The 23,406-nt window shown below is 40.7% G+C and overlaps 1 protein-coding gene across 4 annotated transcripts in view; it reads left to right on the top strand.

Annotated features, from left to right (window-relative positions):
- Positions 1-1,457: 1,457 nt before the first annotated feature.
- The window catches only part of nup214 (nucleoporin 214), a 45,904-nt gene continuing 23,955 nt past the window's right edge, over positions 1,458-23,406 (top strand). For all 4 annotated transcript variants that reach the window (XM_080756542.1, XM_080756540.1, XM_080756541.1 and 1 more), the window contains exons 1-24: positions 1,458-1,629; positions 3,897-4,092; positions 4,653-4,804; positions 5,192-5,390; positions 6,158-6,228; positions 6,329-6,392; positions 7,998-8,101; positions 8,598-8,707; positions 9,103-9,169; positions 9,276-9,402; positions 10,156-10,314; positions 10,807-11,191; positions 11,912-12,048; positions 12,642-12,724; positions 13,603-13,686; positions 14,271-14,420; positions 14,730-14,888; positions 15,312-15,415; positions 15,927-16,121; positions 16,431-16,519; positions 16,637-16,720; positions 18,081-18,383; positions 18,653-18,820; positions 20,322-20,430. In XM_080756542.1, the coding sequence (XP_080612668.1) occupies positions 1,588-1,629; positions 3,897-4,092; positions 4,653-4,804; positions 5,192-5,390; positions 6,158-6,228; positions 6,329-6,392; positions 7,998-8,101; positions 8,598-8,707; positions 9,103-9,169; positions 9,276-9,402; positions 10,156-10,314; positions 10,807-11,191; positions 11,912-12,048; positions 12,642-12,724; positions 13,603-13,686; positions 14,271-14,420; positions 14,730-14,888; positions 15,312-15,415; positions 15,927-16,121; positions 16,431-16,519; positions 16,637-16,720; positions 18,081-18,383; positions 18,653-18,820; positions 20,322-20,430 (3,341 nt within the window). In that variant the 5' untranslated portion in view covers positions 1,458-1,587. The remainder of the gene's footprint in view (positions 1,630-3,896; positions 4,093-4,652; positions 4,805-5,191; positions 5,391-6,157; positions 6,229-6,328; positions 6,393-7,997; positions 8,102-8,597; positions 8,708-9,102; positions 9,170-9,275; positions 9,403-10,155; positions 10,315-10,806; positions 11,192-11,911; positions 12,049-12,641; positions 12,725-13,602; positions 13,687-14,270; positions 14,421-14,729; positions 14,889-15,311; positions 15,416-15,926; positions 16,122-16,430; positions 16,520-16,636; positions 16,721-18,080; positions 18,384-18,652; positions 18,821-20,321; positions 20,431-23,406) is intronic.

Raw genomic sequence — 23,406 nt, 5'->3', positions numbered from 1 at the left:
AACACTCTGCAGTCTCTGTTGCAGTTTTATTTCTGTTGATGTACTTATTGTGTGCCTGCCTCTGCTGATGCTGCCTTTTGTCGTCTGCACTCTTTCCTTTCCTCCCAGATGTCCTCTCTCCTTTTTTCGCTCCTGGATGCATGTGAAACATGGATGCATTGTCAAACAAGTCTATGAAGCTATCATGAAATGTTTCATCCATCCATCCATCCATCTTCAACTGCTTATGTATATAGTTGGGTGACTTGGGTCAACGTGGGGGCAACAGCTCCACCAGAGAGCTCCAGACTTCCCTCTCCAGAGAAACATTAGTAACTTCATTCTGGGGGATCCCTGAGTCGTTCCTGGCCAATTTTGGAAATATAATTCCTCCATCTCATCTTTGGTCTTCCATGGGGCGTGTATCAATCAAGGACCTCCATAGGGAGGCCTATACCCCTTAAGTAGAATACGTAGGCCTACAGTAGGAGTGAGTGTTCATGTGTGAAGGTGTGTTGGAAGTGTAATACATAATTGCTCTGTGAACAAAATATGAATAGTTTGTGAACTTTGTGTGTGCTTGTTTGACATATATATGAAAGCAATCCAACATAAAACTCAAAAGGGCCTGTGAGGCTGTGAGAAAAAGGGTGAACAACAGTCAAACTCTAGGGTTCTTCGAATCGGGACATGCAAAGGTAACATAAAACATAAAAAAAAATCTTCAGTCTTTGCCGCAGGGCAGAATGGCAAATGTTTTTCGTCAGACGGAAAGATTTTAACTTCATGTTTGTCTTCTTTTGAAGCCATGCATTGTTGAATGCTGTATTTGACAAACGAGTTGTTTGTCTGGTAAGCAAAGAGTGACCTCTAATGGACTAGAGTGGAATAACATGTAGTAGGCTATAGTGACAGTGACAGGCTATTTTAAAAATCTGATTAAATAATATCTGTATAGATAGATGGACAGATAGATATTGTTTCAAAACTTTTCCAGACGAAAATAGCTTATCCATAAGCTCACATTTATTTATTTTGTTTACTATACACGCTAGTGACGCTACATTCCAATCTTGCTCACCTCAGCTCAGTCATGGCTCACAGCATAACATGCCATACCAAATGGATAAACAATATTGTATTTTAATAGTTGAATTAATCACAAGTAACACAACTATACAATATTGTTTATACTCCTGTTTGTATGGCATGTGGACACATGGGCCCTCATTTATCAATATTATTATTATTAGTCCCTGATTCGTAAAGGGTCTATTTACACTCTCACTCAGAGTTATGTGTGGCCATTAATTAACCACTGTGTGTGTTGTTCGCACAGCAACGCATTAATTCGATAATTCACCGCCGGCTGGTCGAGACGTATCATAAATAATCCATCCATTGCTCTGGCGTTGACTTTTTGTCCTTCAGTTCAGTGCGTCGGTCGCAGACAGTACCGTGTCATAAACGCGCGCGCCGTGGTGTAGTTTGTTTTTCCAGAGTAGATTATACTCTGTTTGTTTGTTTCAGTTCCTATGTTCATTTCGCTGCTGGTCAAACAAAAACAACGTTTAAACAACAAGGTGGGAGACACAAAAAGTTTAAAAGATGAGCGACTCTCCGGACTCTCCCCCCGAGAGGGAAATGAAGGCAAGTTTCATTATTCATGTAATACAATTATCTGCCCCCTGTATCCGGCATGTTAGCATGTGTGCGATAGCCGTAGCTCGAAGTTCACAGTTAGCTAACATTTTATTACAGTATATTGCTATCTAATATGAGTATCCATGGTTCACATGACTCATTGACGCTCGATTATGACAGTCATGTTTCAGGGCTATTATTATATAGCCTTCTCAGTCGTTTGTGGTAATTATTAGCTGTCAAAGAAGTAGTCGAATTTGGTCAGGCAAAATGTTCATCTTGCAATGCCACTGCCAATAATAGCCATGGTTCACGTACAATACATGACCCTCCTCAATGACTTGCATTCAGCAAAATATGCTGCTATAGTTGTACAGTATATATGTTATATGTATCTTCCAAGCAATTTAAGCAGATCATGACAATATTAATGACCTTACATCTTAAAGGACCTATAACATAAAATTCAAATGTTTCTATTTATTTTGTGTTTTTGGGGCTCCCATATGTGTTTTCTATCCCCACAAATAAACAATTTTGAACAATCAGGCTTTCATACATCAATTTACAATTTAGGCATTTAGCAGACGCTGTTAATCCAGAGCGATTTACAATAAGCAAAAACAAAAGCATGGCAATACATCACATACATAAAAAGTAATTATCATGAAACATGCGTAAGCTAAGAGTGTAACAGTGGAATATCTATATAATGAAACTATACATACTATACTATACATATATACTAAAGTGCTATGACTACATAAGCACCCACACCACCTGACAGGACATTGTGGTATTGCAGCTAAATCTGCTTTCAAAGTCCAGAAAGAAATGACAAGGACTGGTTATATCAGAGTGGTGATTGAGGCTCAAACCATTAGAAATAAGTTTGAGGGACATTAAAAACAGTTTTAAAATGCATGTTATTTCTGCTTTAAAGTATGCTGAGATTCTTTATTGGCGTTCATGCAGCCCAGAGCCATCTAATAGAAGAGTTAAGATATCGAGGGGGCAGAAACAGAGCGCTCGAGTGCTCTTCATGCAGCCTGAACTGGGACATGCTGGAGTTTGAAATGCATTGTTTTCAACGAGGAATAAGAGCAATTTTAGCCATGTGTGCCAACATGCCAACTGTTTCAAAGTAGTGTACAGTAACAATTAAAGTCTCTGTAATGTTTATGTTGTATGATTACTACAAAACAATCTAAAATAAAGGGATTTAAGATCATTAAAGCTGGGCTGTTGCCTGGGTCCAATGCATTTGTGCCTACTTCCGGTCTAGGACTTGTCCTTATTTGTTGTCCCCATTCTCAATAGAAGTCTATGTAGGAGAGCCGCCATTGGACTGGCCCCATGAAGTGAATGGATTTTGCGTAACTCTGTCTTACTTTATGGCTCTGATGCAGCCTATGACATCCTGCGTCTATGCTATGTCTGACTAATTTGGCTTTATAACTTTCTATAACAAGTGTTTGGAAGTCATTGAACGGCAACGCCCTGCATACCACCTGTTTCGAATTTGCACATAATGCAGGAAGCAGCAGCATGATGCGTTAACAAAAACAAATGCATCCAAACTCCAACCCTTAGAAAAAATTATCACCGCACAGAGTTTCTTAGCAGAAAGTATAGCTCATAACATGTCTACGGTTAGGAAACAAACGCTTTGCACGTTTGCAGATTGAAAGAGGGTAGTTCAAGCTGCTTGCCGTACAGTTGCAATGTTGGTCAGTTTAATGTTGTTCAATACAAGCAGATCGGACATTTCTATTTGGATCAATGGGCTGTCAATGGAGGGTATTGCAACTCTAGATTCATCCCATTATACAAACATTTTGTGTTGCAAATTGCAGCTAGAAGCCTGTCCCTGACTGGTTGCACCATGATGATGACAGTTCTTTATTACACTGGTTCTCAACATGTGGGTCGGGACTCGGGACGTCCCCTCATGAATTCTTTGAGACTGAAAACATAAGTGTGCCAAAAACCCTTTCTATAAAAACTGGTCAAACATCGGCCAAATTGTCAAATATTAACATTAACATTTTTTTAAATAGCCGAGGCATTTGTGAGATTGTAGATGATCTGTTTTTTGTATTGTAATTTGTATGTGGAACCGAGTCAAACCAATTGTCCAATTCTAAATGCTTGTCGGGGTGGCACAATGTTCTTGTTCAATAATGTTTCATATTTGGTCGGAGTCTAGATTATTATGAAAGGTACTGTAACTCTGGACCACTGGCTAATGCTGTAATTTCTTTTCTTTTTAGGATTTCCAGTTTCGGCAGATGAAGAAATTCCGAGTTTTTGACAAGCCTAAAGACTTGCCGAAATATAGATCCAGCTTGCTTGCCCTTTCAAACAAATTTGGACTAACATTTGTTGGTCTAAACAAAATGCTGAAGGTCTACTGGACTTTGGACATTCTTACTGTGGACATACTTGAGGGCAACCCCAACTTCATAAGTATGGCCCCCAAAAGCCATTCTTGGCCTTTAACTACTTGGTTAAATGTACTAAACGACTTACACCCTATATTATACTTAACGCTATTTGATAGACGATCTATAAGCTAAAAATGCTTCACGTTGTGGCGGGCTGTTGGCTTGTAAATATGATATTTTCCATACTTTAAATACTGTATGTTGTTAAAATGTCAAAGATTTGAAAATGTTTGCCTAGGACATGCCTAAAATAGGGACGCCAAAGTAAGCATGTCACAATTATCTCCTAATCGCAATTATTTCAGATAATCACAATTAATTTCCATAATCGTGTCCATGTTGAACATTTTTCATATACGTTGTTTTTTTAGTATAAAGTTATTAAATATGTCAGTGATTTCTTTGTAAATTTTTCATCATATCTGCCCAGTGCAACTTCAAAGCGTCAAGTTAAACGGAAATGTTAATACGTTAATCACAATTATTGTGACAATTAATCGCCATGTAAAGTTGACAGCTACACAGGTAAAAAATGGTGACCCCTTCTCTGTTTTTATTTTAAATTTCTGTTGCTCTCTCCAGTGGAAGGTCGGAAAGGGATAGTTGAACTGGACGTGGAGATGTACATTCATCATGTGGCGCTCAGCAGTGACGAGTTCACCCTCTCAGTGTGTGGAATGACAGAGGAGGGGCTGTTGATGACCTTCTATGACACCCGCGCCTTCATGAACAAGGTGATTTTCTTTGGTCACTTTAAGCCGGATTTATGCTTTTATTTATACCGTAATGCTATACGAACAAACCCTGATTGGCCTCAGTGAGGCTGATTTTACAATCCGTGTGTCTCAAACATTTTCAACGTTTTGGCCACGGACCCCTATCTGAAAATGTTTTGTGCCAGGGACTCCATCAGAAGAATTTGTTCAAAAAAGAAAGAAATAAAATAGCAGATGTAACCTGTACTGTATATATCCTATTTTTCAGAACCACTATTCTAAATCCTAAGAGTTTTCTGGCTAAATTAATGTTGCTATATAGCTAAAAATGTATGCTTTCCTGATTTGTATGGGTTAAGGGTTAAGGCACCTGATCAGTTCTTTTATTCTTCCCTGTCAATTTAGGCCAACGAATATAAGTTACCTTTTGCACGTATGCGTCCGGAAGTAGACGCCCATGTCTGCGTACAGGACCTGAAGTGGAACCCCGTCCAGGCGTCCGTGATAGCTCTCTGTCTGTCAGATGGCAGTATGTGGATTTTAGACATTACAGACAGTGTCTCGCAGGCTGCCTTTCTACCTGGCTCAAATGGAATCACAAGTGGTGAGTCAGCCATGAGACTGACAGAATCTTTATTGTCGCATCACAGTTTTACAAGAACATTTATTTTAGAAGCTCGTTCCACACACAAACGGCACACTCGTAGAGTCTCTCTTAGCTTATTTACAAACTGACTGATGCCGATTTTGGGTTTGGCCTCGATTTTGTTTAAAAGTGCTGATAAAATGTTAAAATTTGAGAACGTTTAAATTATTAGAAAAAACTAAATATAAAATGATTATTACAATTTATGATTATGACAACGCGTCATCGACTATTTTGAAAATGTTTAACCCATTCTGACCGGGCACCCATTTTGGTGTTGGCATCATGTTATGCTTTAGCTATTGAAAAATAGCAGATCTACAAGCTCATATCGCGCCACCGAGTGGCGCGATACGAGCTTGTAGGTCTGCTATTTTTGAAAAATTCGAAGAACGACTGACATTTTTAGAATCTGATCTCAGGTCAGAATGGGTTAATCAGACCAGTGTGTGTCCCGTGGAAACCTCGTATGAATCTGATCTCAGGTCAGAATGGGTTAAAAGGTTTGTCGATTGCCATAAATGCATACCGATGTCAAGTCAAATAATGGCCAATATATCAGTCAAACCGATAATATCGGTCGATCTCTGCACGTTTATAAGCATTGAATGACTCAAACACTTCTGTGACAAGTCTTTGTACGCAAACCTTTTGAGATAATGAACGCAGGGCTGCATATACAGTATATAATAGGCAGATCTTGTGAATTCATTTTCTTTTTACAGTTTGCTGGAGTCCCAAAGGAAAACAAGTGGCTGCTGGGAAAATGAATGCCACAGTCATCCAATACTCGCCAGTAAGTTAATGAACAATGGAAACTATACCAGTAATTTCTTGACTATGTACAGTATGTGCGTTTATTGAATAAATGTAACTGTTTTTCATCTCATGAATAGACACTGGAAGAAAAGAAAGTAATTCCCTGTCCAAACTTCTACAACTCTGACAACCCTGTCAAAGGTAAGATGATCGCTGGTGTATCTAGAACATAAATTATGACTACTACAGCAATGAACTTTTGCAACCTCAAGCATTTCTCACTTAGGGATGCTTGGATGTGTGGTTTCAGGGTGACTTACACATAAGCTCGCGTTTTGATAGGATAGGTTTGGTGTACTACAGTATAATACAGTATATAAAAGTACTACAGTATAATACAGTATATAAAAGTACTACAGTATATAATATAGGTTCGGAGCGTGAAGTACCGGTACTGTATTACTCAGCCTTTAGGTTTTATTTGTACTTGCATAAGGTCTGTAAGCACATAGTCTCACGTAGCCAGACAACTATTCCTCAATCTCCGAATACTATAGTATGGAACTACACCTCACGAAAGCCAAGAAAAGAAGCCGTCATCTGTCATTTCTGCTCATCGAAATACATTTTTTAAATAATTTCCGTTTTTCTTTTTTACATTTCTGATAAGCAGCAAGCTATATTGATTATCTGGATTTATTTTCAGAGCTTCCGTGCCCCAGGCAAGTATGAAGTATAGTAGCTACTGAATCCATTTGGTCAATTTTCCCAGAGTACTTCCTAAACTTTACCTAGGAAGTACCACGTTCTCCTATTTTTCACCTAAGGGCTATAAGACCATACCCAGATCCACTGGCAAATCTCTGATAAAGAACTCTATGTACTGTAACTAACAATTTGTTTGATGAAACATTTTAATTTTAAATTGAATCTATTGTCTTGGCCAATTCTCCCTTGAGAGAGATCTGACATTTCAAAGGGACTTCCTTGTTAAATAAGGGAATATTTGAAATACATTCAGTGTAAAACACAACATAGGCAATAATACCACTGCAGAACTTCTGTCTTTTTGTCAGATCTGCATGCGCTACACTGTAAACCGCTAGCAATGTCCCGGTTTCCCATTTCCCCATTCTGCTCTTCCAACAAACTCGACGCTGAAACGTATACATCTCCAATATCCCACAGACAGCAATGTGCATTTTACTGGGCAAGTTTTTCAAATAAAATGCCTGGGCATAACGTTGCCAAGCTTTAAAAATAAAAAAAGAAGCACTCACTTGTGCTGATTTTGAAATTGGTTTTCCCTGATGGTGTCAGTAAAATATTTAATTGGATCCCCTTTTCTATATTGTTGCCACCATAAATGTAATATTTAGCTAACATTAGAGCTTCAGTTAGTTACACACTCTCAGTCTGCATTATAGAATGGTGGATCAATTCAGCTTAGTAATTGCATAGACAGAGAAGTTAAGTTGAGGAGTTCCGCATCAAGTCATTTCAAGATGGACACAACAAAACATTATGGAATATGGAAACATTTGAATTCCAGTTTACCGTTCCTGCCCCCAGCATTGGTACGGTTTTGTTGTTCATAAAAAGGTGAGTCAGTCAGGTGTGTCCAGGCTCAGACTGAACCGTATTGTGTATATAGTCTGGCTTCAAGGCCATCTTGTCGGAGGGTTTGAAGACGGCTGCCTAAAATAGCATGTTTTCAGATCATCCTCTACCTTATTACACTTAATTACACTTATGACACTTTAATTAATTCTCTGTCTCTGTGTGATTTTTGTCTTGGAATGGCAGTTTTGGACGTGTTGTGGCTGAGAACGTACGTGTTTGCGGTGGCTTATGCTGCTGCTGATGGTTCTCCCGAGACGCCGCCTGAGCTGGTGGTGATCAGCCTTCCTGTAAGTACATCCTCCATCACTATTTTGTCTTTTCGGAACGGCTACTGCCAGTAAATACCCCCAACATCGTCCTCCAGGGCATTTTTGGTAAGGCGTGTACTATGAAACGAGGCAAAGGAGATAATGCATGCACATCCAATCTCTTCATCCAGGTGCTGGACAAAATAATGCTTAAAATAAAACCGGTGTTTTAATGATTTCGATCGAGTATGAAGGAAATGTTGAGAACTGCAATAAACAATTAAGTGGAGCTGAGATGCCAGTGTGCAGATCTTATTTTTTTGTGTGTGTATGAAACAAAGGTTACATTTTTCATCGACACAAAAACCTCACTTATTTGGTTGGGTGTGTATGGCACTCAAACAAGGGTAACTTTCTTCAACCAACACACACACACAAACAACCCTCCCTTAAAAACTCAATGTTGGCAGGTATGCAATCCAGAATAATTGTTAATTTGTGAATTGGTAATTAATCATCAGTGATTTCTTTGTAGCAAAAGAAGGACGAGAGGACGACTGAGCGGTACCTGAACTTCAATGACTTGGTGTATGGCACCTGCATCGAGAGACAGCACCACTACTTCCTCAACCAGATAGAGGACTGGTGAGGGAGAACCACGACAAATCAACTTAACGGCATGCTCAGACAGCGGGCGCTCGAGTGGAGCGTTGCTTCCTTTTTGACACATTACTATCATCGTTACATTTTGTCACTGTCGGGTCACTGTCGGGTGCAAACCTTGCATCTCTTTAGTTTGTTTTTAATAGGGTCTCTTAACCGCCTCAGCTCTAGCTTACTTCTGCATGCCCCAAATGGGGATGCCAGGTTGAAAGTGGCCAACCACTGAACACCATTAAAGCTTGTGTCAAAAATAATTGTCATAACTCTATTGGAACTGGGTTTACATCCAACGGTGACAAATTCCATCTATTGTCAGAATCTATTCGTAGCTGTAAACGTGTTTTGGACCTTATTTCTTCCACTTCTTCTCCATCCAGGGAGGTGGTTTTTGCTGCGTCAGCGGCTTCCATGGAGGTCAGCATCATTGCTAGGCAGGAGGACAAGGTAATGTAAATACAATAAATACGTCCTTAAGGCCTTGGTGTAAATCTCACATAATGTACAACTGTAGGACTAACTGTTCATAACGCGGTGTCTTTTCTTTTTAAAGGCCAACTGGGAGCTATGGATTCTGGAGGATGCCGCCAGGGCAGAGCTGCCGGTGTCCGAGAACAGTGAAGACACCCTTCCCCTGGGGGTAGCGATAGACTACACCAGTGACATGCACATCATGATCAGTACGTACCATCTGACACTATATAATGCAGTAGCTCTCAAACTGTTTTTGTGTAAATGGGTAAATTGGTTAAACTGATTGTGATGCTATGTTAACTTTCGCTGGGGACCCCCTGGACCCCACTTTGAGAACCAATGCCTCTATAATGTGCATGTTTGATAACGATATACAGTAATAATTACTATTGCACGCGCACACACACGCGCACACATGAGATATTTCCATCAACTAATCATGCTGTGAGAATCTTTGTTTTTGTCACATTCCTTCGTGGTGAATGAAGAATCCAAAAACAAAAAGCACGTGATGAGTTGATGAAAATGGAGATCCAAGATTAGCAACAGGAAAACTGTATCAAATAAACTAACACTCAGTTTAATCCAAGTGTCATGACATGTATTATCTAGTTGTATGTAAAGTACTTCAGACACTGTATTTTAGCTCAAATACGTCCCTTTAAAATACTTGCAAACAGTCTCATGCACGAATGAGGAGCACGCCTGGGCGTGTCTGTGTGTGTGTGGGGGGGAGGGGGGTAAAACACGTGCTGAGTTCACACACTCGCCCAGGTACTCTGCTCACGTGGGTTATTATGATATGTAGAAGTTCTGACTTGTTCACATCATGGAAAGCGTGTGTTCTGGCATTCTACACACACACACACACACACACACACACACACACACACACACACACACTGCTGCCGTTACCCATGTTGTATTCCGGTGGTAATCGTATCCTATCTCTCCTTCAGGTGAGGAGCGGTCGTTGCCCCCAGCCCCCGTCATGCTGGTGCTGTCTACGGATGGAGTGCTCTGTCCTTTCACCTTGGTCAACTTCAAGCCTGCGGCCAAGCAAATGGTGTCTGCTCCTGTCCCCATGCCCTTAGACGGAGAGAGGATTTCCCGAGAAGGTTTGAAGATCTGCTATACTTTGAATTCTTAGTCATGTCGGTGTCGCTCACCGAAAATAGCTGATCTACCAGCCCACAATGCGTCACACTGCAACGCGGTGTGAGCTTGTAGATCGGACATTTGGTAGTATAAATCAAGCAATCGGTTTAAATTATGGTGTATGTATACATACATATCAGATTGTTTCTATTTTGAAAATGTCTGTTACTTCAAATGTCAATGCTACCAAATGTATGTCACATACTAATATAAATATTTAACACTTTAAAGGTGCATTTCATATTTGTGATAGTCACACTTCCTGATAATAATATACATCGGTTCTATCAAGTAAATGTAAACTAAAACAATGCTTTAATCCACAGTGTTGTCAGGCTAGTCTCACTGCATATTCACTCCTGTAACATTTGCAAATATTGCAATAGTGTTTTTGAATGTGGGACATTATGCACCTCCCAGACAGAACAAACGTGATTTTCATGTCTTTGCAGTCCCTAAGCCTCCGGCACCAGCTAAACAACCCAGTCTGTTGGCTGCCCTGGGAAGTTCATCCGCCACCCCGCCTTCCTTCAGTTTCGTCTCCGCAGACGTCCCACCTTTGGCGACATCCACGCCGTGGTTCTCCAACCCGTCTAGCCAAGGCACCGAAAACCCCCCCACCTTCTCCCTGCAGTCTTCCACGGCTTTCTCTGCGGCGAGCTCTTCCTTCTGCTTCACCCCCCCGCCCCCTTCCAAGCCTCCCGCCGAAGCGTCCGCGGAGGCACCGCCGGCTCCGCTGGCGCGCCGCACCCCCCCAGTCACCGCACGGAGTGGCACTCCTGAATGCACCGCCGCTGCTCCTCCTGCTGCCGCTGTGAAGCTCAACTTTCTGGACAAGTAAGTCCGGTCTTTCTTGGCTATAAAAAAGTAGCTTCACGACACGTGACTACGTTCAAGGTTCAAGGAGTTTTGTTGTCATTCCATGCGAGTACAGAACCTTTGTTTACCCAGATCCTGATCAGGCAAAAAAGATAAAATACATCTAAACATTTTCATAGGGATTCTAATAGTATAATAATAAACAATAGGTAAAAAATAATACTCTGTTTACCACCTAAATGGATCACGTATGTGCTTTTATTATTGTTTAACCCATTAAGACCTGGGGCCAATTCTACAAATGTCTTCTAAACCGTTTTCTGATAAACGTAAATGTTGCTATCAGGGCTGCTAAAACCTATTTATATTTACTCAATGGGATTTTAGAGGGAAGACCAAGGGGTCAACAAAATCAGTCGAGTTCTTCCTGCAGTTTTAGACTGTGATATCTCAAGTTTACATTTGAGAGTGGCACTGGGAGAAAGGTGGAATTGGAACCGTTTCCCTCTGCGGCAAGGACTCAATTCATACTTTTACCACTTGTGTCACTTGCAGCACGCGTCAGTGACTTGATCATATGATACTTGTATTCAACTCGGTGTAAATAAAAGATGGTGTCAATGTATCCCACAATGAATGGACATATTGCTTATGAATTCTCACATTGTTGTGGATACTTAACTGACAAAAACGTTGATCTTTCATAATTTCTTTCTTTCACCCTCCCCTTTCTAAAAGGTTTTCAGCAGGGGACTTCCCAGCACCAACCCCTGAAGCATTTTCTATAAAACCGCCCATGCCTAAGCTGGCCTTCTCTGAGCCCAGCAGTATGATGGCTCCTGCTCCCTCCATTACCAAACCCCCTGCAATGACGGGTAAGACGGTCCTACCTTGATCTTGATCTTTTGTGAAATTGCATATTTCCTTCCTGACTGTACATGAAAAGACAATATTGTAGCTTATGCAGGACACAAACTTGAAAGTTTGTTGTACGTACATAGTAATAGTTATATACAGTATGTTATGCATTATTTAAATAAACTGGAAGGATGCCCAAAAAAGAATTCTCCAATCGATTCATTTTGTAAATCATTGTTGTAGAAGAGGAGGCTGAAAAACAGCCAAAAGACACACACATCCAAATACCTTAGTAGGCTGGGTGCTGGATCAAACAAAGTCACAGATCAAGGATAAAAATGTCTGCATACTAATTTCGCCCTTCCTCAGACCTTCACCGCATTAAATAATAATATTGTTGTAGCTCTACTTGCAATAACGGTATGTGACTAATGCTCTGTGTAACTTGTCGGCTACCACTGTCTGCCCATAACATTGTGCCATTTCGCCTGGGTTGACATAACATTTGCATACAACATTGTATGTCATTGTCTTTTCAGCCCAAGGAACATAAATGAAAATGTAATTCCATTGGGTTTGTTTGACATGTCTCTTGTGGGTTCCATATCAGAACCAGTGCGTCCACTTCCATCCAGCACACATGCCATAGCGGTCCAGAAACCCTCCCCAGCACCTCAGCCGACCGCTCCTCAGGTACTGTGCATTTTATTTGGGGAATGCTCAGGTTCCCTTGGTAGCACCTGAACTAAGAGCCAATTCAATTCTGTGAAGTTTCTCAGAAAGACCACAGGTTTTAGGGTGTCTTTCATAAAACTGCCATAGGTTTTTATAAGTCCTTTTCGGCCTCCGTTGAGTATTATGAATAGCTAAGGATTGCAGGTTAGCTGGAATCGGGTACAACTATCTCGTTGTCTTGTAATTAATAATCGGTCAGATTATCCATATCTAGGGATGCACTTATATGGAAATTCTTGGCTGATACCGATATAACAATTTAGCCGATACTGATACCGATATGTTGATTTACAGTTGGTTGTTTTTATTCCCCCCTTTTGTGCTAGAGAAACAAATTCATATTCAATTCAAGAAATAAATGTTCAGATTCTACAGCTTGTTAGACCAACATAGCCAACAACAGATAAACATCGGCTACTGCCATCGGTTAATGTCATTTTTATTTGCCGATAACGATATTGACCGATAACAGCAATATCGGCCGTTACCGATTATGTGGCCGATACATCGGTGCATCCCTATGCATGCGTCTGTCTCGCCATCAGGGCTCACACACAGCTGTACTTCACAGCTCGTTTGTGCCACTGTTTACGGAACACGTTAAACCATGTGGACAGTTATCGTTATAGTTATAGTTATATAGTTATCATGCTCAGTTTGAATGGTGCTTAAATCAAACGTAACACACTTTCTTATACACAGAAATTGTATGTGAATTGTATATATATATATATATAAAAGAGGTTTTTGATAAATGTGATATTTTAAAAGAATCACTGTGTTGCAAAATGTGCTGGTACTATTGGCCATTCCTGTGTTTATATGAACCTATGCAGGCAGCTCTTAGTGTGAAGGCCCTGGAGAAACAGCTGCAACAGAAAAAAGACTCTGATCCCATTTTGGTGGCCACACTGGAGGAGGTGAGTGATGACATTACATTCAGCTGATTTATGTCAGATTATTTGTAGACACAGTGTATGGTGTCACATGTATGTTCTTCCGGCATATGCGTGCATTTACACACTGTAGGTACTTTTGCACTGTTGTTAAAGTTACTGGGTGTTGCTGTACGTATTTTCTGCAAATAACTGTTACATTAAATCATTTGACACTCCTAATCTAAAAGGTTATGTACGGTAGATGCAAAAAACTAAAACCGCAACCATACTATGAATGTACAGAGGGTAAATAAAGCATCACTAGTTTTGGTCTAGTGATGCTTTGTGGAACCATGTAAGTGACATGCAGAACCAGTGGTGAACCTTTTGACCACATTTATATAAATCATGTGACCAGGCAGACGTTGTTGTCGTTCAAGCCAAAACCACACCAATGGGTCGCCATGCAACTCCTTGCAACCAAACCGTTGCGAGTAGATGCATGAGGTTACAAGCAACCATTGAAATGAACCAATTGAAACACCGACGTGCAACAGGACACTACTAGGACGAGCGCTAAAACCGTTTTGTTGCGAGTCAACCCATTGATGTGGTTTGGGCTTTAGATTGCACACTTCCAGAGGGAGCTGGATGACTTAAAGACGCGCAGCACCAAGGCTGACTTTAAGGTGGGCACCACCGAGGAGATGAGGGAGCTGAGGAAGGAATCGGAGGACCTTCATGTCTTCACACTGGAGATTAAGGAGACCACAGAGGTAACGCATTGGGGGAAAAAGCTACTGTGCCAACCAGACAAGAAGTTTGCTTTAATATATTTGACTCAAGTTGCTAGATCCATAACGTCACCTTTTATGCTACTGTATACAGTTTCTGCATCCTATACACGTGTCAGTACTTTTTTTTTAAATATACATGCTTTAAACTCATGGCAGACATACTGCATAGTTTATTTATTCTGCTCATACCTGCACTTCAAATTTTGTTTTAGATTCTTCGTATGGAAACATACTTGGCAAATGAGACCGATTTGTGATTCTGAATCATCCATGTCTTTCTCACCTCAGTCTCTCCATGGGGACATTGGCACACTTAAGACCACCTTGCTGGAAGGCTTTGCAGGGGCAGAGGATGCCAAGTCCCAAAATGAGCTTGGCAGAGATAGAAGCTACCTGCAGCTCCTGTACAAGAAACCTCTGGATCCTCGCAGCGAAGAGCAGCTCAAGGTTTGATACACAGAACAAGAAAAAAAAAAAAAGACGTGATCGAACCGAGCATACAAATGAAAGGCGGAGAGACACATTGTTAATATGGTAGAGGAAGTTTGAAGGGAAATGCATGAATTGTACGGCAATGCATAAATCGGGCTTAAGGTCTTTACACCTGGCCTGACAAATCAATGATATATCAATAGTTTTGATGCAGCATATTTGCCAGTGAGTATTCTAGTGTTTGATGCCTCATTCACAGTCTGTTGATGCCTTTCTTTGCGGTGCAGAAGCTCAGAAAAATAATTTGCTTGTTCTGAATAAATACTTGAGTTCCGCTTGAATGTACTAATGACTTAAAAATATTTATATATTTCCGGGTGATTTAATCACACAGACCAGTGTTTCTGTCTAACCTTCATGTTGTCTGTGTTAAATTAGGAAATCCGCAGGCTGTACCAGTATGCCATCACATCTGTGGAGGATGTCAATGATGTTCTGGATGTGGAATGGGAGAAACACCTGGAGAAAAAGAAAAAGCAAAAGTAAGGGTTGTTATACGATTAGAATACTTGATAGATTTAATAACTTGACATACTGACAGATGCATTTTCCATTATTTAACATATTTTATTGATTTTATTTCCATAAATGTGACGCCATTCTGATACATTTCGCATTGTCTAAAGCCAGCCTTTCTCTTTACTCAATGTTCGAATGCTCCAGAAATGGTCTGTCATTCCACCTGGTATGAATGCTCCAGAAATGGTCTGTCATTCCACCTGGTAAAAATTGAGAAGACAAAACAGTCATCTTCCACCGGAAGCTGGCCACTTCCTGTTTGGGAATTTGAATTGAATTCAGAATGCGTGGAAACCAAAAATACCTAAAAGCATCAGTAGCAGTTATTTACACGACTGCACAGACGGAATGGAAGTGGGACAATGGCCTACTCGTGTCAGAGCTTCTGAATTTTCAGTATTCTACTGTAGTCGATGCTATACGAAACCATGTAATGTTGAACTTGAAATAACTTTTCAATCCCTCACCCCCAAGACACATGGTGGTCCCGGGGCGCGAGGCTCTGTTCACCACCCTGGCCAACAACAACTACATCATCAACCAGCAGCAGAGCAGGCTGGACCAGCTGATCAAGGAGCTCACCTCTCTGCGCCTCTACAACAAGACCTCCGCCTGGACCACCGACGTTCCTGCAGCACCGAGACCCTCCGCAGCGGAGCCCCCTGCAGGGTGCGTGGTGATATGACAACATACTGTACAACACATGACCTGGACCAAGGGTGCAACAGTTTGGATATAGATTCTTTCAGAGCGAACATTTTTAACTTGGATGCTTGCTTCTGGGCGGGTCCCTCCCTGGAACAACATATTTTCAGATGGGGGTCCGCAGTCAAATACAGATGATTCTGGGGGTCCTTGACATGAAAATGGTTGAGCACCACTGACATAGAAACATAGGTTTTTCATATATAGTATGTATGTGTTACAGAATTGTTAACAATTAGCCATATCAAAATAAAATAAACTTTTGTCTTCCAGATTGGACAATGAGCTAGAGAGTCTGAGGGACGCCCTACTGAAAGCCAAACTCGAAGTGTCCCCTCCGAAAACCAAGACCAAATCCCCAGGTAGGGCACTTTTATTCCTAATTATAATCCGATTCTGTAAATGACTGAATATTACTATTCATTTTATTTTTAATATTCATTTGTACAAATAGTGTGCACTTATTGTCTCTCTTGCAGTTAAGATAACTCCTGCTAAACAGGCCCAGCTGCGTAACCTTCTCTCCAAGGGAAAGATGCCACCGGTTCACTCCACTGCGCCAGGTACAGACTAGAGATCGAATTTTAATTAGTCACGCTAAGAATTATTATTCTAATGTTTAGAACGACCTCTGTCGTTTTCTTCTGTTGGAAAAAGAAAGCTAATGATAAACAGGACTTTGTTACAGGACTTATTTGCAAACTGACAAATTTAGAGTTATACACTTTATGATATTAAAGACTACTGGAAGTGATGGTGCACTGCACATTTCTTTGTCATGATTTAAAATAGATATTTTGGGTTCATTCTGAAACTAGCGGGTCAAATGAAACTGTGCACGTTAGTTAGTTAATGGGGAAATTCATTGAATTCATTCAAATGCAGGACATTATGGGGACAAAACATACTAAATTTGACACCCACATTTAATTTATTATGATTTTTGGCGTTTTTCATGATGCAGCACTATTGTCCACTCCTTTGCGCTGGTTGCCATTGTGTGTGTGTGTTGCTTTGTAGTTTTGTACAATTGCACTATTGTTGCTGACTCAAGTTCCTGTGCTTTTATGAGAAAGGGCGTGATTCTCAAAATGTCACTTTTTGGTGGTATTACAATAACGTTTGTGGGAGGCTTATCCCGTATGTGTACTGTATACTATTTGGTTTCTCGCGTTCTTCTGTGAAGCATCTGGTATTTAAAAAAAGTTGGTACATTTTCTTCTATTTATTGTCTGGGATCTTGTCTGGAGGCCTACTGTAATATGACAAAAACATGGCATTGATTTGTGCCCGCAGTAATGTAGAGTAGACGACAAGCTACAGTTATGTGAGGGATAATATCTGGCTAGGTGGTCATTCTCGGGATATATTTCACCTTCAGGGTGTTTCGCCTCGGTGGTTAATCACCCTGGAGGTGAATTATATCCGGACAATGACCACCTAGCCAGATTATATCCTGCTTATTACATGGCTACCTAACATAAATTAATAAATTGACCCAAAACTCAACCAAAAAAAAAGTATTTCTTAAGTGTCACGCTGGCTGCGTCTGCCCAGCTGCAGGGCTGGAGCACTGTCGGGAAAACAAGAAAGTCAGTTGATGAAATAGAATAAATTTCCGTGTACTGCTTCGTCGATGTCTCGCTCAAATGTTTTCAAAAACATTTTTGAGAGCAATGTTTAGCTGCAAATGACATTGTGTGTGCGTTTACATTGCAGTCATGTTGGAAACGGCAGTAAATCAGTGAGACGCAGCTGGTGCTCCGATGGTTTGATTAGGCATCCGTCTGTTATAGAGCGGAGCGGTCAATATCTAGAAATAACAGACGATTCAGCGATTGACCAATCACACCAATCAGAATCAAGCATTCAACCATGTAATAAGTAGGTGTTAACCATCTCCTTCATGTTCTTTCCTTTCAGCTAACCTATATCGCTCGGCCTTCCTCTCCCCTAAATACTACGAAGACTTGGACGATGTGAGTTCCACCTCATCCCTGTCACAGTCCCTGGACCCTCACCTGGAGCTGGAGGAAGAGGAGGAGTTGGAACCTGAACCCCTCCCTCTGCCCGTGGCGCCCCCAGCGGCCGCCACCCACCGCCACCCCACGGTTGTGAGGACCCCTTCCATCCAGCCAGGCTTCGGGTCCATACAGTCCACACCTTTTACTAAGGTTCACCCAGGACTGGGGCGAGGTTTGGTGATGAGCCCCATCCCCAGCCCAGGTAAACTACTGTATTCATACTGTACTACTACTGTTTTCACATGTGTGTGTATTGTGTAACATTGTGTTTTACATCAAACAATATACCAGTGTGACTTGTACACACGTACATACAGTAGGCTTTTGGTGTTAGCATTATGTTATGCTTTAGCTATTGAAACATAGCTTTTTCAGAAAACTGTCAGGATGTAGAAGACATTTTTAGAATCTGATCTCAGGTCAGAATGGATTAAGTGGTTATCTAATTAACTTACTGATTTGATATTCCAGTTCTGTCCAATAAGATTAACCTTGGAGATGCCGACAGCACAGCACTAGCAACAAAGACCGTGAAGCACGGGGCCCCGCCCAATGAGAAGGCCACACCCCTCAACGTCTCTGCTCAACAGGCTGCAGCCACAGCGGCTCTGCGTAGGCAAATGGCCAATCAGAAGACAGGTAGGTGGAACATGAGAGGGTCAAAAGCATAGATATAAAATCCTACAGATTTCGTCATCATTCGTCACTACAGTTCATTGGAGAGACCTGTATCGCACAGGTAGGAGGAAGTCGAGCGGGCGTGCGGAAGGCACGCTGGCCACGCTGCCACTCAAAGTGACTACTGGCCAATCACGGCACGTATTTTCTGGGACGATTCAATGCAAATGAGTTTTATTGGCATGAGAAAACAAACGGTTGCAATAAATTGCCTCTGATTGGCCTATCGAACGTCCCCTTCTGTGGCACATGCGGAAGCTTGGCAAGCTTCCCTGTGCGTCACAGAAGTGGAGATACAGACGCTCCAGAGCCGAAGGAGGAGTCTACCTTTCTATGTCTATGGTGAAAACACTTGTTGAGACGCAGCTCATTACCTGGATTGCCATCACAAGTCTACCGCTTTCCAGGAGATCTCAAAATGTTGTGCAATTGGGAACGCCGTTTAAACACATCGTGATTTACAGTAAAAGTGAAGTATACACTACAATATAAAATTCCATTATTTAACAGATTTTGTCCATTATTTAACGGGATAATCACCACTGATCATATAATCACTGATCATATAAAGTGCATTGATCATAGGATTGTGCAGTAACATTACAAGATCAATCCCTCGCCTCTCAAATGAAATTAAATTAAATCAAACTTTATTTCTAGAGCACATTTATGAAGACCAGAAGGTCAACCAAAGTGCTGTATACGATCATAAAACAAGCATACAATCAACACAAACAGTATAGTAAAACAACATTGAAGCAGCACAAGTATTTAGACAGGTTAATTAGGTCAAACAACATTGAATGCCAGGGAGAAAAGATGTGTTTTAAGCAAAATTAAAATAAATTAACCTTTAACATTGAGTTGAAACTGGTAACCAATAAGCTATCATAGTTAACAAACTAAAGTGTTTTGAGCTCCGTCTCAGTAGATGGCATGATGTAACCGTGACACATTTTTGTTTCATTTTTCTTCATTATAATGTCTGGAACTGCAAGAATGGTCTCCTTCCTCCTTTGTGACTTCACCCAACCTTTGGGTTCAGTCACAACTTAAATATGTAAATTCAATGCATAATCTTACCAGAGATTCATTTTGAGCTGAGAAAGTGTGAAAATCTAAAGCTTAGAAGCCTTTTAAAATGTACATATAAGCTGTAGTTCCAAAACTCTTAGGTCAGTCTAAGCAAGTGATGCCTCGCCTCCATTTGTTGCCATCGTCCTCTACTTTAATATTAAATGGAAGTTTTTCCAGTGATACACTATTTTCTGCATTGGGTTACATATTTGTTAGAACATAATCTCTTGTCATGTACACTATAAGTCACAAGAGGGAGACAAACACCTCCAGGTTGTTCCACGTTAATATTGTCTTCCAGCTTATTCTGATAAGAATGAAAACGACTATATGATAGCATTGTATAATTGTTTTCTTTTTCTTGGTCATGTACGTGTTGGAGCAGGTATGGGTGCCTCCCTGACCGAGTCCACTCTGAAGACTGTTCCTCAAGTAGTCAATGTCCAGGAGCTCAAGGACAAAGGACCTCACATCCCAGTGAACACTGTCATCAGGTAACGGTCATCATACTGCTGAGATTCTTGTTAAATACCTGACATACTGTACATGTCGAGATGTGGCCCGTTGTGACTTTATAGATGTATTGTACTACTTTCACTATTTGTCACATGAAGTATATATCGATTTGAGCAATTACACTTTTAGCTCCGTTGTCTTTATTTAGCGCCATTATCCCAACGTCCTGCATACATTGCTCTGTTGTGTGTCAAACTATATATTTCTCATTGCCACTGCCACATAAGTGCCACTCTTGCCAACTTTACCCTTGATTAAGTGCCAACATCGGTGCGATGTTGACAGCCAGGTGTGCAGTGGAGCAGGTAGATTTTTTTTTGACACTGAATGTCTGCAGTTTTTACACAACACAATACTGTAGGTTCTATTAAATGGAGCACCTCAAAGATTAACACCACCCCATTCACTAGCCTTATTAACTTTTCCACAAGTTAATCCCTTTGGTGTTGTTTAACAACTGGCCTTTTAATTTCAGGCCTCAGTAGGTGTGTGATTACTCTTTAAGACAGACGTGTTTGCTCCCACAATTTTCAAATGCTTCAGCCTAACGGTACTTCAGAAGCTCTGAAAATGGTATGAAAATAAAGCAGATGTCCCCCCAGATGTTCCCATGCACAATCGCATGAATAAGTCCTACTGGAAACTAAATTAGTTGAAGCCGAGCTAGCTAGCTGCTTAGCAAAAATGTAAATTAAGAGACTAATTGAGAGACTAGACACTGTGAGACAAGTCACTGTTGTTCATTATGAGTTCCATAGGAGGCTTAACTTAGTGATTGAGCTTCTGTGATCATACAATAAGAGATTGTTTATGTTTTTGTGCATCATATTCACTGTTTTTAGTGCACTTATAGGAAGACCAAGACTGAAAAGCAAGTAAAACATTTCTGTTCTTGGCAAATCATAGTCTGGTGCCAACATGGCGAAGTGATTGGCAATAAAGTGTGCTGTCAGTAAACTATTGTAACATGCTATATGGGCAGCACACTTCTGACTGATTAAGCAACCCTTAAAATGGATGTGTATTAACAAAGACAAAATACCTGTGTTACATTTTGCCGTTTGGGTTTGCAATAATTAACACTGGCTTGAGAAATCAAGCCAATACAGATGCTGTGTCTCAGTGTGAATGTTTGTGGTCTGTTGCTCTCTGCTGGGGGGATCAGCTGGGGTGAATACTATTCACATGGATCATTGTTATTGAGCCAATGTTCTAGTTGGCACAAATACAACATTCAGGCTCAGCACCAAGGACAGTGTACACTCCCAGTGAGAAGCGCGTTGGCGATCAATGTTCTTTTTTTACTCATGACAGTAATGTGTTAAACCGCCTGGTTTTTGGCAGGTAAATACTTGGTATCACAGTATGATAGAACACTGTTTGTACCCAACTTGAGTCAACTGAACTGTGTTTTTTAATGACAGGTGGCTGAACTTCAGATAGAATAACGGCAGTGACATTTAGCAAATGGAACATGAAAATGGCAAAGTTTTCATTGCTCTCTGTTAATGTTGGATGACTATCTTTGACCATTTTTGCTAAAAAGTAATATAGCTGTGCCAATATCGGATAGTCAGTGTTTTAATGGCTTACCTTAAATAGCTTGTTTGAGTGTAATTGGATGCTAATGCTAGGCTTGAGTTGGTTAAATATATATCTCGGTGTTTCTATTTCTGTAATCTTTGCAGAATTAAATTGAGCAAAGGTGCTTTACAGAGAAGATTGTGTGCACATCTCAATGCCTATATTCAGGCCAGGTGCTGGATCAGGCATCAAGGCAAACATCAAGGTCACCAGTTTGTAGAGCTCAGCCTCAGAGACTTACTTTATTTTAATGCAACAAATTGCAACGTTTCAAACGACTAGGTGTTCATCAGGCAAATATTTGCGTTTCAATATTTGCCTGATGAAGACCTAGTCGGTTGAAACCGGCGTGCGGATGTTCTTCCTTGACGCTTCCGACATTTAGCTACTTCCAGCCTGGCGTTCCCATATCGGGCAGGGCATGTCATTGTTGTTGACAATAGCAACTATGGCTGATCTACAAACTCACGGCGAGGCAGCATTAAAGTGCCCAGTCGCTGTGATAGTGATCAGGTCCCATGCAATATTAATAAACTGTCCTGAATAATGTATCACATGGTAGGCTGACCTCACCCCTAACGTCACAGTGTGCAGGTCACAGCGTCACAGCAAAGGTGTGAATTCACTACATGGAGATAAACATCACCCTAATTCCATCTCATTGTTACACTTTATTGACACGTTATTGTCCACTGATTTTAGCCAACCAGCATGGCCTTAAAACTATGGTAAACACTATTATTTGTTATATCATATCAGTCAGGATTGGCTAAGATGTTGTGGCAGGGGTTTGTTGTTGACTCTACTCTAGCATCCGTGGATCTATTGTAGTGTTTTCCATAACTCTTAGACTTTATCAGTTTTCATAGTGTCTGTCTGGACAAGGAGAAAGGGGACATGTTTGAATGATTGCATGTGTTTGTTGTTAAGCTCCGAAGTGTTTCTCAGAGATGTAAGGTTTACCAATTAATCCACCTGTATAAGAAAATAAGTGGTCTGCCTCCCTCAGTGTTCTCAAATGGCTTATATAGTAATCCTACGTAGTTGTTTCTGCTATCTGGAGGCATTGTGTTAATGCAGCACACCACTTTAAAATACAACATGTAATGCTGACACTAAGATATAAATGTTATATAAAGGACGATACGGTCACTATCGCATGCCATTGTCTATTCACAATGTCAGCTGTTATTACCGGTAGTTCTTATTTCCGTCTATTATTAGTCTGTATCTAATCTTGCAAACGACTGGACCGATCAGTGTCATACTTTTTGTACTGTGTGTTTTTAGGTAGGGTCTTTATTTTCAAAAAAACACTAAACTAATCACGAACACATCCACATTTTAATTATATATTGATATATTGAAGG

The sequence above is a fragment of the Protomyctophum bolini genome, assembly GCF_963924005.1.
Source record: "Protomyctophum bolini genome assembly, chromosome: 22".
NCBI classification, from domain to species: Eukaryota; Metazoa; Chordata; class Actinopteri; order Myctophiformes; family Myctophidae; genus Protomyctophum; species Protomyctophum bolini.
The sequence above is the reverse complement of the archived record's forward strand: the minus strand, read 5'-3'. Positions and strand labels throughout refer to the sequence as shown.